Source organism: Actinia tenebrosa, unplaced genomic scaffold (assembly GCF_029948245.1).
Source record: "Actinia tenebrosa isolate PJP-AT-01 unplaced genomic scaffold, QUT_ActTen_1.0 PGA_scaffold1__47_contigs__length_23844297, whole genome shotgun sequence".
In the NCBI taxonomy this organism is placed as follows: domain Eukaryota; kingdom Metazoa; phylum Cnidaria; class Anthozoa; order Actiniaria; family Actiniidae; genus Actinia; species Actinia tenebrosa.
In genome coordinates this window covers 22,405,748-22,420,268 of record NW_028292578.1, presented here as the reverse complement: position 1 = coordinate 22,420,268, position 14,521 = coordinate 22,405,748, and the positions used below count along the sequence as shown (strand labels likewise).

At 35.9% G+C, this 14,521-nt stretch overlaps 3 protein-coding genes across 4 annotated transcripts; 1 reads left to right on the top strand and 2 right to left on the bottom strand.

The window, feature by feature from the left end:
• Window positions 1-426: 426 nt before the first annotated feature.
• Window positions 427-1,354, bottom strand: LOC116294952 (uncharacterized). The gene has a single exon (XM_031702649.2). It carries the CDS (start codon window positions 1,317-1,319, stop codon window positions 477-479), a length of 843 nt encoding a protein of 280 aa, XP_031558509.2. The 5' UTR covers window positions 1,320-1,354; the 3' UTR covers window positions 427-476.
• Window positions 1,355-1,640: 286 nt separating this feature from the next.
• On the bottom strand, window positions 1,641-12,213 carry LOC116294951 (ras-specific guanine nucleotide-releasing factor RalGPS2). 2 transcript variants are annotated; one of them, XM_031702647.2, is made up of 23 exons: window positions 11,524-12,213; window positions 10,000-10,143; window positions 9,622-9,711; window positions 9,398-9,448; window positions 9,218-9,301; window positions 8,790-8,879; window positions 8,465-8,557; window positions 8,106-8,173; window positions 7,960-8,015; window positions 7,438-7,517; window positions 7,269-7,317; window positions 6,785-6,878; window positions 6,605-6,675; window positions 6,178-6,259; window positions 5,883-5,924; window positions 5,269-5,348; window positions 4,910-4,949; window positions 4,691-4,752; window positions 4,533-4,579; window positions 4,175-4,273; window positions 3,870-3,975; window positions 3,352-3,440; window positions 1,641-2,764 (listed from the first exon to the last, which is right to left on the bottom strand). In XM_031702647.2, exons 2-23 carry the CDS (start codon window positions 10,114-10,116, stop codon window positions 2,705-2,707), a joined length of 1,650 nt encoding a protein of 549 aa, XP_031558507.1. In that variant the 5' UTR covers window positions 10,117-10,143; window positions 11,524-12,213; the 3' UTR covers window positions 1,641-2,704. The 2 variants fall into 2 exon arrangements, with proteins under 2 accessions (XP_031558507.1, XP_031558508.1); XM_031702648.2 differs by lacking the exon at window positions 11,524-12,213 and adding an exon at window positions 10,361-10,486.
• An 18-nt stretch (window positions 12,214-12,231) lies between these two features.
• LOC116294950 (serine/threonine-protein kinase RIO1) lies at window positions 12,232-14,219 on the top strand. Its single transcript, XM_031702646.2, has one exon. It carries the CDS (start codon window positions 12,369-12,371, stop codon window positions 14,100-14,102), a length of 1,734 nt encoding a protein of 577 aa, XP_031558506.2. The 5' UTR covers window positions 12,232-12,368; the 3' UTR covers window positions 14,103-14,219.
• The last annotated feature ends 302 nt before the right edge of the window (window positions 14,220-14,521 follow it).

Below are 14,521 nucleotides of genomic sequence, written 5' to 3'. Positions count from 1 at the left end.
GTTTTGATCAAGTAAGTCACGTGACTTAGAGGGAAAACATAATACTGCACGCTGATTGGTGAATACTATTATACCTCTTACGTCAATCATTCTTTACTATTACGTCATGGATACAAAATCTATCACTAGAGAGGGGAGGGGAGACAGAGGGGAGGGGAGACAGAGGGGAGGGGAGACAGAGGGGAGGGGAGACAGAGGGGAGGGGAGACAGAGGGGAGGGGAGACAGAGGGGAGGGGAGACAGAGGGGAGGGGAGACAGAGGCGTAATGATTGAATGAATTGCAAGTATATAAAATGGTCAAGTGGCTAATAGAATTCTTGCAGCTTTTTGAAGGGATTAATAAAATATCAACGACAATTAAAATGTTATTAAGACAAAATGTATTTTAACTACCAATTTTTTTTCAAAGCTTTCAACGAGTTACAAACAAAGCCTTAGACTGAACAAAGATTACATGTAAAGTAAGCTTACAAGATTAACGCTTCCTGAAATGGATCAGAAATGGATCATAATTGCAAAAACAAACGAACAGATGATAAAAGCTCTTTTCATTGATCAGTACGTCCATGGTTATTGGGAGCTGTCTTTCAGTAGGTGCGGGAAGTGCTAGTTTTCTTGGAGCTTCAATGCAAAGTCGTCCATCTTTGTCCAACTTTGTTTTCACAGAATCCATATCAACATCTTTGGGAAGAACAAAATGGCGCTTAAAGCTCCTTGATGAATAACGGCCCTGAGATTCAGACTCATGACTCGCACTGACCATCAGCTCGTTGTTCAGGACCTTGACAGAGATTTCCTCCGGGGCAAATTTACTAACGTCCAGCTTTACACTAAACTTCTTGTCATCCAGTTCTTCCATCACGGATTCTTCCTTGGGTGTAGTTTTGTACCCTTCAATGTAGAGAACTCCATCAGGAGATACTCGTGATGATACTGTTGAGGGATCAACAGCTTCTGGTAAATCAAATTTCCTGCGGAATTCCCTCGAATCGTAGCCATATTCTCCCTCAGAATGGTGTTTTCCGTGGACTTTCACCTTGCCATCTTGAACTCTGAGAGAGATTTCGTGTGGATGGTAGTTCTTGACATCCAGTTTCACGATGAGAATTTTGTCGTCTTCCAACTCATCTAGGTAGCTGGTCCAGCTTTGGAAAGGGCCACTGGAACCAAGAGTATGCAGGTTTGCTATGAGGATTTTGTCAACATCGTCCATCTTGACAAGAGGAAGATTCTGACTCAAGGTTCCACGACTGCTCCAACTGACTACAGACCACGTGTTCGCCTCGGCAATATTTTCTACCAATCCTATATTTAGCATATTACGCAATGTTATTTCTTCCAATAATTTAAAAGCATTATTCCAAATCATTTTCCTAAACTTAAGATTTAAACTGGAAAGTTTCAGTATGAACTGCAATAATAGGCATCACTATAACAACTGTAAGTTAGTCTTACGTAAGCGGAGCTTATTTGAGGGCTGCGTTTAATATGAGGCGGGACTTAAACGAGTAAGTACGGTACATTACTGTCTACTCCTAATCAGTACACCCCTTATAGTTTAATATAGAATCTCCGGATTACAATTATACTTACCGCGTTTGTCATCACCCGTAATTAGAAATTACCACTAAAGCAAAACTTCAACACGATTCCACTATTCTTTTATTTAAAAATATTGCGTTGAATCTCTTAGAGATTACAAATGTTTTCGATTAAAATAATCGATAGGATGGGAGGTTTACGAAGTATCTCATAGTGGTCGTGTTGTATTTAAAAATAAATATTAAAAAATCCCTTTGATCCAAAACGTATGTTAAATTGAAATCTCTATTCAAAATCTAGAAATTGTAAAGTTCATCTAACAACTGGAACTATAATATTGTTATTCTTATTGCTTGGGATCATAGTATTCTAAGTTTCATTCATGAGAAATGAAATAAAATAAATCTTGAAATTACCGGAGCACTTATGAAAACTTTGCATTAAAGTAAATAAGTGTATAAATAAGTGTACTCTTGTGATCATCAGAACACCTATAACTTTAAATTAAACCGATCACGCTACCATTGGTCCAGATACGTGGGTTGCCTTCTAAGAGCAAAACCTCACCGAGGTTGGGGTGGGTGAGTAGATATTTTTTCACTGCTTTCCTTCATGAGAGTTCTCCAAGTATCTGGATTTTGATAGCAATCCGAATAACATTAAAAACATTCAATAAATAATTAAAATGGGTGTCGTCAATCAAAGCATACCGTCAAATCGCTTGCTTCTCTTAATAATAATAATATAATAATAAACTATATATTAGTTCGGTGCATTGTGAGCGAGTGAACTAACAAGTCACGTGACCACTCATTTTCTTATGATGTCTTGATACTACTATTACCAGAATCCTTTTCGACTTCTTTTAATAATTCAAATGTTTTAACTCCTTTGAAGTCACAAGATAACGCAATTAGTTAAGCTAAAAAACGACCTACGAAAGGACTCTAGTAATAGTGGTATCAAGAAATAACAGGAGAGTGCTCACGACTGTAACAATATGATTTCTCATATATTCTAGTATTCTATTCCATTCTATTCATAGTCTTGATTTGTATCATGTTGATCTTCTTGGCCATAACATGTACCTATTCCCAATGCCAAGGGATCTAGATAGTGGTGGGTTTGTTCTTCTGTAAAGGTGGTTGTGCCATTATTCATTTACATTTTTGTATCATTGACTTCTTCGCTCTCTTCAAAACTGATGAGGTTCTGAGGGGTCTAAACATCAAAATTAATAATTTAATGGTGATGATTTTAATAATGATGCTAGTGATGATGATGATAATGGTAATGGTGGTAATAGTGATGATGATGGTGGTGGTGGCCCGGTGATGATGATGATAATGGTAATGGTAATGGTGGTAATGGTAATGGTGGTAATAGTGATGATGATGATGGTGGTGGCCCGGTGATGCTGGTGATGATGATGATAATGGTAATGGTGGTAATAGTGATGATGATGGTGGTGGTGGCCCGGTGATGGTGATGATGATGATAATGGTAATGGTGGTAATAGTGATGATGATGGTGGTGGCCCGGTGATGCTGGTGATGATGATGATAATGGTAATGGTGGCAATAGTGATGATGATGGTGGTGGCCTGGTGATGATGGTGATGATGATGATGATGACGATGGTTATGGTTATGGTTATGGTTATGGTAATGCTTGAGATAGTGGTGATAGTGGTGATGATAATGATGATAATGGCTGTAATGTATTCTAAGTATTGTCTTCTGCAAACATAATACAATCAATATATATACTAAGATAGCAATGATAATGATTTACATCTGTATATCTCACCTTATTTTTGCTTGTCGTGACATGAGACAGACATGTGTACCACATTAATGCACTTGACTGTGAGCCTGTCCTGAACTTGTACGAGTTCCCTATGCAGTGGCATTCAAAAATATTAACAACAAAATATCAACCAGTCTGATAATATTTAAGCTACTGTACCATCATATATTTGCAGTACTTAGACTTTAGTTTGCACTGATGAAAAGAACAGAGGCAGCTTTGGAGCCTCGGCAATACATTCAACCCCCTCAAGTGCAGGGCAGATTTAGGGTAGGGGTACAGGGGAAGTGTACTCTCCAGATGAGCTGATATCTACTTCTTTAGTGTTTAGTTTGTAAACAAAGGGTGCACCCTCTCCTGAAAAAACCCTGGATGGTGCATCCCCCCTCCTGCCCCCCTGCCCCCTAGAAAAAATCCTGTATCTACCCCTGGGGTGCGAGGGGTAGGGAAAATGGAAAGCTCTAATAATGCTGTATTGCATAGCAAAAGAAATGTTTGGTGTTAAGATGTCCACTTACCGTTAAAAGGATCTGTCAACTGGAAGCAGTCAGTATGATGTGAATCTGACTGGATGTGTACAATCCAATTCTCTATATTTATCACCTTCTGCGCATTACTCTTAAACTGTACACAAACAAACAAAATACTGTAAATATTTGTATATATGTCAAGGGGGAAATGTAGGTAATAGATGTGCAAAGATTATGCTCGAAGTAGAAGAAGTTTAATAATAATGGTAACGATACAGATAAGGACTTGAGGGGATGGAAAAACCATAATACTCAAACAAATATTTGGAGTTCTCATGTCAATCCCTACTTACAGAAGATCTCTCAAGTTTTCCTACAGATCTGTGTTTTGGTAAAAAGTAGTATAGAAACTTTCCAGATAGACCAACCCAGAACTTTTGCCAGGTAGATACCTGGAAAATCATTCAATGAAGAGTTTTTAATTGTTAAAACATTTAACTCTATATATAGTGACAAATATTACAGTGGTGTAGGAGTTGCAGGGGCAAATCCAGGAATTTTAGAAGGGGGGTGATTATTAAAATCGTTTTACCAGGAATTCCATGAAAAGGGGGGGGGGGGGCTGTTTCTAACAATATAATGAGAAATTTAAACAAATGGGGGGTGACTATGACCTCTGGGATCTGCCCCTGAGTTGAAAACAATACTTACAGCTAACTTCTTGTTATTCCTCAAACATTTCTTTCTTCTCAAAAATCCTGCAATTACAATACATGGAGAATTGCTTTTAGTTTTTCCCCCTCTTTTCTAAGAATATGAAGTTTTGATGACATAACTACACCTATGACTACACTTCATTGCCAACTAACCTTCAACCTGGAACTCTGAATGAGGACCAAATAGTTCAGAATCATCTCTTTCATATACTCCACTACAGAAAATAAAAACACAACATTTGATAAAAAATTCTTGAAAAAGTAAATAGAAATGTAATGAGTAGGAGGGGGAGCACAGAACTAGAAGACAACATTCCCCCCCCCCCCCCCCCACAAAATGGAAGTACAATTGAACAATGAGATCATTCCTACCTTGCTCGTTCTAAAGAAAGTGCTGAATTCCTTCCATTCACTAATTGATTAAAATGAAAATACATTTCTTAGGAGGTCACATGTCAAGAGTCAGTGAAATAAATTTTTGGGAAAAAATCTACGACAAAAATATTGATTACATATACAGCTATACCAACTCACACGCATGCTATTCAAATTGATCATTAAAAACAAAATGGAAATAGTGCATGCACGTTAGTTAATGACACACAGGGGTAGAGTAAGGCAAAATTTAAACTGCATCCAGTTACCAAAAATAGCCCAACTGAGAATTTACATTGTGCGTGTGTTACTGAGAAGTTTCCCTCTCTTGTTTATGCTCTCTTGGCTATACTTACAAAGTATTTCAGATCCTTGGTTTTCTAAGGGTACAATACTGTCATCTATTAAATGTCTTGAGCTGGTACTACTAGCAATACTGTAGCGAAAAATAAAAAATAAAACACATTGGCTAGAACCTTAAAACCTGATAAATGCTGATCTCTTTCAATTTATCAGGATAGTGAGTATGCTCTGACCAAAGTCCTATTGGGTTATCACACAAACATGCATAATTCAATAAAAAGATATAACTAGCTAAAAAATAGTGTGAGCTGCGTCGGTGTTTCTAATGAAACAATAATGATGAAAAGGTAAATTATACACCGTGAAAAGATGAAAAAACTTACTGACGTTTCGGGTCCTTCGTCGGAGTCAAACAATTATTTGATTAAGTCAGGTCAGCTCAAGCATAAAATTAATAGGAATGTTATGCACTAGCCGCAATCCAATGTTCACATTGTACACAAGATTAGACACTTGACAGGGTCCTTAATTAGCTTCAGATCTGGAAGTCCCAGCAGCTCAAAAATATTTATTATTATTTATTATATTATTTATTTATTTTAAATATTTTATTTAGTTATGAAAGCACTAATTCTAAAAATAGAAAATGTCTTGACATTATCATTACCTAAGTGAATCAAAAGATGTTCCCAAGGGTGTCCTTAGTAAGCTAGAAAATAACAAGTAATATTATCATTGATAATCATTATCATCATCATCATCATCATCATCATCATCATTATCATCATCATCCTTCATCATCATCTTCATCATCATCATCATCATCACCATCATCATCATCCTTTATCATCATCATCAGCAGCACAGAGGCACATAAGGCTATCCCAATACTAATCTATCATTGATCATTTTGTCTATAAAAATGATCTTCATTCAAATTGCACGTTATAGGGAAAACTTACTTTGTGTCAAGACTTTGAGTTTTTCGGTGTCCAGGGACAAACTTCTTACTCACTGGGGGATTTAAAGTGTTACAAGGCAAAGCTGATAAAAAAAGATGAATTATTAAATCATAACATGGGATAAAGCCTCCAGTGGCTGACGCAGCTGGTATTCAGTATTGAGAAGGGTTAAAAAACTCTTAATTTGGCATCCATTAAACAGAGTCTAGCTCCTGATACTTAGACTCATGTCTAAAGCTGTCAACCCCAAATCAGGAGAAAAGTAAAGCAGGAGAAAAATTTAAGGTCACAGAAAAAAGACAATGAAGCACAGCAGAGAACTCTAAGCAGATGATATATGTTCTGGTATAAATAATGAGTGGTGTCTAAGCTAGGTGGTTCATGCATTATGCAGCACCCCTCATGTTAATCCTGCATTTTTAAATACCGTCTATGCTTTCTCTTGATCTTGCTTTAGATTTGTTATCACTCTCTGTTGGTTCAATCTCAAGAGACAACCTGTAAACATGGAAATAACAAGTACAGACCATGCAGTAACAAATTAAACCTACTATTGTGTTAACAGAACCTCAAAAAATTTAAAATTTCCAAAGCAAGTAAATAGTACCTGTAATTGTTATCTTCTAAGAACTTTTGTAGCTCTTCTATATAGTTCATTGAATTTAAATATTCTTGGATATAAGGCTGTGATTCAATGTCTCCTAGGAACAAGAAGTCATAAGCAACTTATCAGGGACGTAGTAATTTCTATGTAATATGTCTTACTGACCCCCCCCCCCCCCCCCCTGGACCATACAGTTTTTTCTTACCCATACTTCATGGGCTACATTCATTCTCATCCTTTCTTATAGAGGGTGAACAAATTCAGTGTAAGTACTGCTTTCCTATTTGGCCTATTTTCTATCACCACATACACCACCATTAACCTTTACTTTCAGTATTTGGGTAGCATGCAACCCTCCACCCCCCCCCCCCCCTTCCCCCCTGCCCCACCCCACCCCACTTGCACACTATGCCTATACTCTCGAGAAGTTGATGAATCTTGCTAATATGTAAAGCAATAGAAAATACAGCAAATCCTATTTACTTACCATAGTTTGATTGTTGAAACTCAGAAATTATTCTTATTATATCATTCATCTGAAATAAATCACAGTTTTTTTCAAACTCTAAATTTTATTATGCTGCAGCAGCATACATTTACTGAGCAGTATCACAATACAACTTCACTGGGTTTTATATATTAGGTTATAGCTGCACCTTTCTGGTTCGTTCATTATCTAGTCCTCCAGTGCTTGGGTGTATGGTATCAATATACATTATATCAGTTAGGTACATCCCTGAAATAAAAGAATCTCATTGGCTTCCTGTACTCTACATTCGATAACAGAATCACTAATAGAAGTTGCACTCATGACCTTTTGGATGTTGGTGGGACGCATGAGAGTCATCATGAGTCTTTCCTGTAGCGCATGATCAGTGCTAGAGCATCCGTCTAGCATTCAGAAGGTCAAGAGTTCAACTCCTATCAGGAAGTCTGTTTTTATCAGAGCTTCCCTTTCAGCTAGTGACAAATGTAAAATTATTCTATGCTTCCTAATAATAATAACAATAATAATAAATGATAATATTTATTTATATGGCACAAATCTAACATACTAGCATTTTCAAATGCGCCTAACTTATAAATATAATTTCATCATTTAAATCGCTAATAGTACAATATCTTATCAATCAAAATAAAACAGATTAATAAATATTAACTGAAACATTAATGCCTACCTAAGTGTGGAATACAGGGCAGTTTAACAGTACTTAAATATTCTCTTAATTTTTTTCTGTTGAAAAAAATATTGACCAATTTTAGGTAAGTCTTACGAATATCAGATGTAAGTAAAAAGGTGAGAGTGATGACTTATATTGATTACCTATTTTCATCCTCAGATAGCAGTTCCACAAGTTTTTCGAATGTTGCATGGTCTCTCTTTGGAAGATGCTGAGAAGAAGAGTGAGTATCATTTTTAGCAAACAGTTACAGCATCTGCAAGCATTTTAAGTTGTGCAATATGTGTGCATCTGCATAAGAAAACCATTTTGGAGGCAATTGGTCAGAACCACTAGCAGGAGATCCATGGTTTTGAAAAACAAACTTGAAGGACAAGTCAGTGAATCAATGAAACAGAATGTTATAAAGATGTCAAAATAATGGTGGACATATAATGATGAGAAGATTTATGGGCTAGGGAAAGTGGGGGGGGCATCTTCGGCTGTTAAAATAATGTCTTACCTCCCATGTCATGTCTAGTCTATACACTGGAACACTCTCAAGTCCAGATATAACAGCCTTCAGGGCATGGATATTGTTCAGCTCCAAGAATTTCTAAACAAAAACCATTGGCATATTATTTACACATTTATTTATTATATCCTTTAGGGCATGAATATCGTAAACCATTAACATACCATTTATTCAGTTACATCACAGATAATAATTTATTGTCATAACAACACCCTTCAACCCTTTTATTTATGTTAATTCATTTCTTCTTAATTTAATTATTTAAAAAACAAATGCGAGATAAAGGCATACTTTGAGTTTCAGTTTTTATTACCTTTGCTATTCTAATAAAGTGAGACATGACAGCCACTCTTGTCTTCAACTTCTTGGCATTCAGTATTTCTCTTACCACCCAAAAACTAATCTGTGACAGACAGACAGAACCATTTTACAAGTGAGAGATAAACAAAGTAAAAATACCAATGAAAGGGAATGGGGGTAGGAGAAGTTGGGTGTGGTCAATCATCCACTATCCTTGAAGTGTAACCATGTGACTGAAAAATCCCTTGAGATATAAATAACAATGAAACAGCCGCCATCTTGGTTGATTTAACAAGAGAAGCTTAATGAGGAATGCTTTGTATAGTCAACTGACATGGTAGCCATGACGTAAAATGCACCCCAATATTACACTTTCCCCTTCCCTTTCCAGTAGAGTGCACAAACAGATGTTCTAGAGACATATATATTGTAGACACATACATGATTAAATCTTTGTATAAAAGCAACCACATTTGGAGCAAGCTTTAACTTGTCCTTCTTTGTCCAGCCACATCCTGATAACTCCTGTTCAAATAAATAGATTACTTAGTTAATGTGTTAATCATGATAATTGATAACTAAAGAAACTAGACGACAGATAGACTTTAATATCATCAGTACCTCTGGTCTAATAGACTTGAATACATATATATCTTTATAAGTTACTTCTTTCTGGAAGGCAAAAACAAAAAACAAAAAAAGATTTCACTTTTTTGTATGCAACAAAATTTACTCAAACATCAATAATCCCTAAATCCTATCCAAAGGAAAAGGGATATTAGCAGTCTGACTGGTTTTTGTTTTCCTTACATCATTTCACAGTCATACAAATCTAAAGTACTCACAGCAAATTCCTCAGGAGTGACTTTTCTGATGTCAAATACAACAGCATCAAAGTTTTTATTGCTACAAGCATCCAGCTCATCCTCAGACACCTAATAAAATATATACAAGATGCAGCAATAATTATTAGAAATCTAGTATAATAATTTTATTAAATATTATTTCATCTTTATATTATATACTATATTTTGGTTGGAAGAAGCAGAAGGGGTTTCCCTTTTTCAACCATGACTATCATCACAGACATGACTATTGTCACAGAGTTCATAGACATAAAGGTGACAAGATGAAATGAAGCCATGGATTACTATATCATCCCTTTGGCTGTTACTTCAAAATAAAATCATTGCATCTCTAGGAAGATAGCTTTTTAGGAATACCTCTGGGCTTTCATCACTTGAGCTACTGAACTCATCCTCTACTTCATTGACTTCAGACTGCGGTTCAAAATCCAGGAGCTGATGTTGTGATATCCTCTTGGCTTTTTTCTCAGTCATTACACTGTCACACAGTATACGCTGTTACTACAAGTTAAGAGCAATGCAACAAGCAATCAAAAAGGAATCATAATCTTTAGCTTATTATTTTATAAAAAGTGTTCTAAGTAAGGTTTAAAAAAATTATTAGCTAAGTTGATAATAGTGTCTGTCTGTTCTGCGGGAGGTTGTGGTTCAAGCCTCTGCCAGACCAACACTCTAAGTCTTAAAATAACTGAGGAAAAGGTGCTGCTTTTGTAATTACATTTGCAAATGCTTAGACCTTCCTGTGGCTAGGATGAGCATGTCAATGGTGGTCCCATCCGTTATCATATAGAGATGTTAAAAGAGGACCATGAGTTTATCAGTTAAATTACTGTCAAGTGTCATCCTCTATAAACGAAGTTGAGTTAATTTATCTAATTCCAAATTGTTGTTGATTATAGCTAAGTCTGTGGCTTAAAAAAACTCATGGTCCATGTTTTTATGATTGAATTGAAAATGAAACTGTAAGAAACCAAACAAAGGGAAGGCATGCATTTATTCATGTTTTTATGATTCAAAATTTCCTGAATTATGCTCTCATGTTAAATATTTAACATTTTAGCATATATACGAATGGATGAATGACCTTGTCGATGGGACTTTAAGTATGCATGTGTGGTGACTGTTTTTTTCAACAGTTCTATGTAATTAATTTGTGCCAAAAATAGTAAAGCGATAAAAACCAAGAGTCAAATTTAAAAAATAACCTTGAAGTAATACAATGAAAAATTAAAAATCTTTGTCAAAATATTATTCTGTATTTTCTAACTTAGATGAATCAATTATTAAATAGATTTGTGTTTGGGGATTCAAACCAGTAATAACAAAGCTTCAAAAAAAAAGTTATTTTAGTATACAAGATTCATAGATTAAAAAAAAAAATTCCGGCTGGTTGTAGATAATCTTGACGACCTAATTGCTGTAATATTTCAAGTATTCTTTTCCTCCTTGCAAAGGAAATGATCTCGTATTTCTCAAATTCTTTTTTATCGTAACTTCCCGAGATCTTAGGCTCCAAAATTAAAGGTCTGAGAATAAATCAATATGATCGACTAAAACCAAATCGCTTTATCTATTCAAATATAGCTTTTATTGTTATTATGATTATTAGGAAAACAAAATCTAACCATATAATATTGCGGTGGTGCGGTACATATAAAGAGAAAGAAAAGCACTCTGTCATATTGAAATTACAGTAAAACTTTAACAAATTGTTGTCCCATAAAACTTTTCGCAATCTTATTATTAATAGCAATGTCTGCATAAAAAAAACCACTAGTAATCTCCTACCCTTGCAGGTGCGATGTCTGTTTGTTATTCTACAATTAACTTCTATACAGAACTTTACAGAGATACAAACGACACAGAGACTAAAATACTCACCTTAAAGGTCTTTAAAATGTTCTGTAGTTTGTCGAAGATCGTCGTTGATGGGAAATGCAATATAATTTCTTGTCAAAAGATGGAAGAAATATTGGTCATCTCATGTCCAAATTTTTATCCTTCCATGTTCTAGATCATTCTTGTTAATATTCTTGCTTTATTCAAAGTCCCATCTCTTGCAACTAAAGTCCTTCCTGCAGGTCCTCGATGGATAAAAACTTTGTAAAACACAATAACCTTTCTCAAGAAAATTTGTTTACCGGTTGATTGGAGTTTTTCCCACGATGTTGAGCTTCAATGAGTAGAGAAAAAAATGTTGAAAACTTTGAAGACTCCAGTATTAAGAAAATTCTGTTATCCTGATAGCACGTACACAAGTGTCACAAGAATGAAAGTTTACATATCCCAGGCATCATTTCTACATATAATGAAAGCACTTTGCCCCGGAAAGAACAGACTTGATAAAACAAATACGGTCACACGTGATGGACTGATGGACTTGACTGATTTCGACACCCAAAATTTGGCTTTTCCTCTGCAAATCACGTAAAAATAATACTTTTGAACTCGACACTCTGCCTACCTCTTTATATCGAAGGCATACGGTAAGTAAAACACTAATCCTCGAAGGATAAAATGCGAAGAGAAAAATTATTTCTGCAGAGAAAAAACTTTGTCAATGAAAACAAACTTTGGGCCGAGCGATGATTTGCATTGATATCCCGATATCTTGGGCAGTATGATGGACACTAATGCGCAAACTCGGGATCCAAATATCAAATCGATATTCATCCGTATCGTGCCTAAATTAGTCGATAAAGTATCGTTTTGCTTAGTATTTCAAAATGGCGTTCATTGCACGTGGAGAAGAAAAGGTAATAAAAGTTCGTGATGGACATTCCGTGGTATTTTGTGGACAATTTGATGATGCAGAAGAAGATAATACAGAAACACCTCAAAGTGTAAAACTTCTTGACCTAAATGTCCCGAAAGAAAGCGCAGAGAGCGAGAAAAAAGCGATCGAATCGTCATCATCTGATGAGGGCGAAGAAACACTAGAGGACAGTGATGAAGACCATTGGGATTGGGAGGATGAAACTGGAGATTTTACCAAAAGATACAATGCAAGCCGTTCACATATTATGCCATCAAACTCCTCAGCCACTAGGAAGTCTTTACTCCAACCTCATGAGAAGTCTTTACAGAAATTCGGTAATCGAATTTCCGTAGAAAAATACGAAGGGCCCAGAAACCTTTCTAATGCTGCAGTTAATGTTTTGAAAGAATCTTCAAGGAAAAACCAGAATGTGAAGATAAGATCCAAAGATAAGGCTGATAGGGCTACTGTAGAGCAAGTGCTAGACCCAAGGACGAGAATGATTATTTTCAAGCTTTTGAACAGGGGATTTATTTCCGAGATAAATGGATGCATTAGCACTGGAAAAGAAGCTAATGTCTACCATGCTACCACCAACATTGAGCACGAAGACCGAGCTGTCAAGGTGTACAAGACGTCTATCTTGATCTTTAAGGATAGGGACAAGTATGTAACAGGAGAGTTTCGTTTCAGACACGGCTACTGTAAGCACAATCCCAGAAAGATGGTCAGAACATGGGCTGAGAAGGAAATGAGAAACTTGATCCGACTTCATCAAGCTGGCATACCTTGTCCAGAACCTATCATTCTAAGAAGTCATGTGCTGGTCATGGAGTTCATCGGTACAGGAGGGTGGCCTGCACCCCTGCTGAAAGACGTAGAACTGTCTGAATCCAAGGCAAGAGAGTTGTACTTACAGTGTGTACAAATAGTGAGAAACATATATCAGAAGAGTCTTCTTGTGCATGCAGATTTGAGTGAGTTCAATATTCTTTATCACAAGGGTGGGATCTATGTGATTGACGTATCCCAGGCAGTTGAACATGATCATCCACATGCTTTGGAATTCTTGAGAAAAGACTGTAGTAATGTTACGGAATTCTTCAAGAAAAAAGGTGTTTGTGTGATGACTGTTCGTGAGCTGTTTGATTTTGTTACTGATCCAAGTATAACGGATGAGAATGTGAATAAATATCTTGATAAAGCACAAGAAATTGCAGCAAATCGTGTTGACGATGCTTCTGATCAATTAGAAGAAGAAGTCTTTAAGCATGCCTATATACCCAGAACACTGAACGAAGTTGTAGATTTTGAGGAAGATATGAAAAAAGCAAAGGAGGGGAAAACAGAGGAATTAATGTACCAGAAGGTTATTGGTATGAAGTCTGATCTTACTGGTGCCCTACTGATACCACAGCTACTCCAAAATGGCTTAGAATCAGATATGAAAAATAATCTATCAATTGATGACAAAGCAGAGAAGGAAATTATTGATGAAAACCATGGTTATTCAGCAAGTGACAGTGATGATGATAGTGAGAAGAGCAGTGAAAGTAAACAAGAAGAAAAAGTAGAACTAAGCAAGAAAGAGCATAAGAAAATGGTCAAAGAAGCTAACCGTGAAAAAAGAATGAATAAAACTCCAAAACATGTAAAAAAGAGAAAAGAGAGGCTAGCTAAAATGAAGAAAGGAAAGAAATAAGATAATCAATTTAATAATGAGTGTCTCCTAAAAAGTCCTCAAGTTATCTATGAGTCATCGTATGTGTAGTGTATTTTCACATACTTATACTATACTATAATCCCATGCATAATATTAAAAGTGTATATTGAAAAAATATGTTGAAAATATTTTCATTTCATTGTTGTCTGTGCCTTAAGAATCAAGGGTAGTTTAGCAGTAATACACTCATCTCCCACCTCTGTTGTCTCTGGGTCAATTCTGGATTCAGTCTGCCTATCACATGTGAGTAAAATTTCACAGATCTCCCTAGATTTGAGGGTTTTTCTTTGGGATCTATAGTTTTCTGGCTAGGACCCTAAGGAAATAAATCAAATGTCAGGTTAGATACATAAAACTTAAAAATATACATACACCTAATTGAAAAAACGTCGGGTTCA

Bases quoted from the DNA above. Each gene is read 5' to 3' on its own strand.
- LOC116294951 (XM_031702647.2), bottom strand. From the start codon at position 10,116: ATGACTGAGAAAAAAGCCAAGAGGATATCACAACATCAGCTCCTGGAT. The intron at 9,712-9,999 runs GTATTCCTAAAA...ATATTTTATTAG, and splicing joins CAAGTGATGAAAGCCCAGAG to GTGTCTGAGGATGAGCTGGA. The intron at 8,558-8,789 runs GTAATAAAAACT...GTTTTTGTTTAG, and splicing joins ACTTTATTAGAATAGCAAAG to AAATTCTTGGAGCTGAACAA.
- LOC116294952 (XM_031702649.2), bottom strand. From the start codon at position 1,319: ATGCTAAATATAGGATTGGTAGAAAATATTGCCGAGGCGAACACGTGG.
- LOC116294950 (XM_031702646.2), top strand. From the start codon at position 12,369: ATGGCGTTCATTGCACGTGGAGAAGAAAAGGTAATAAAAGTTCGTGAT.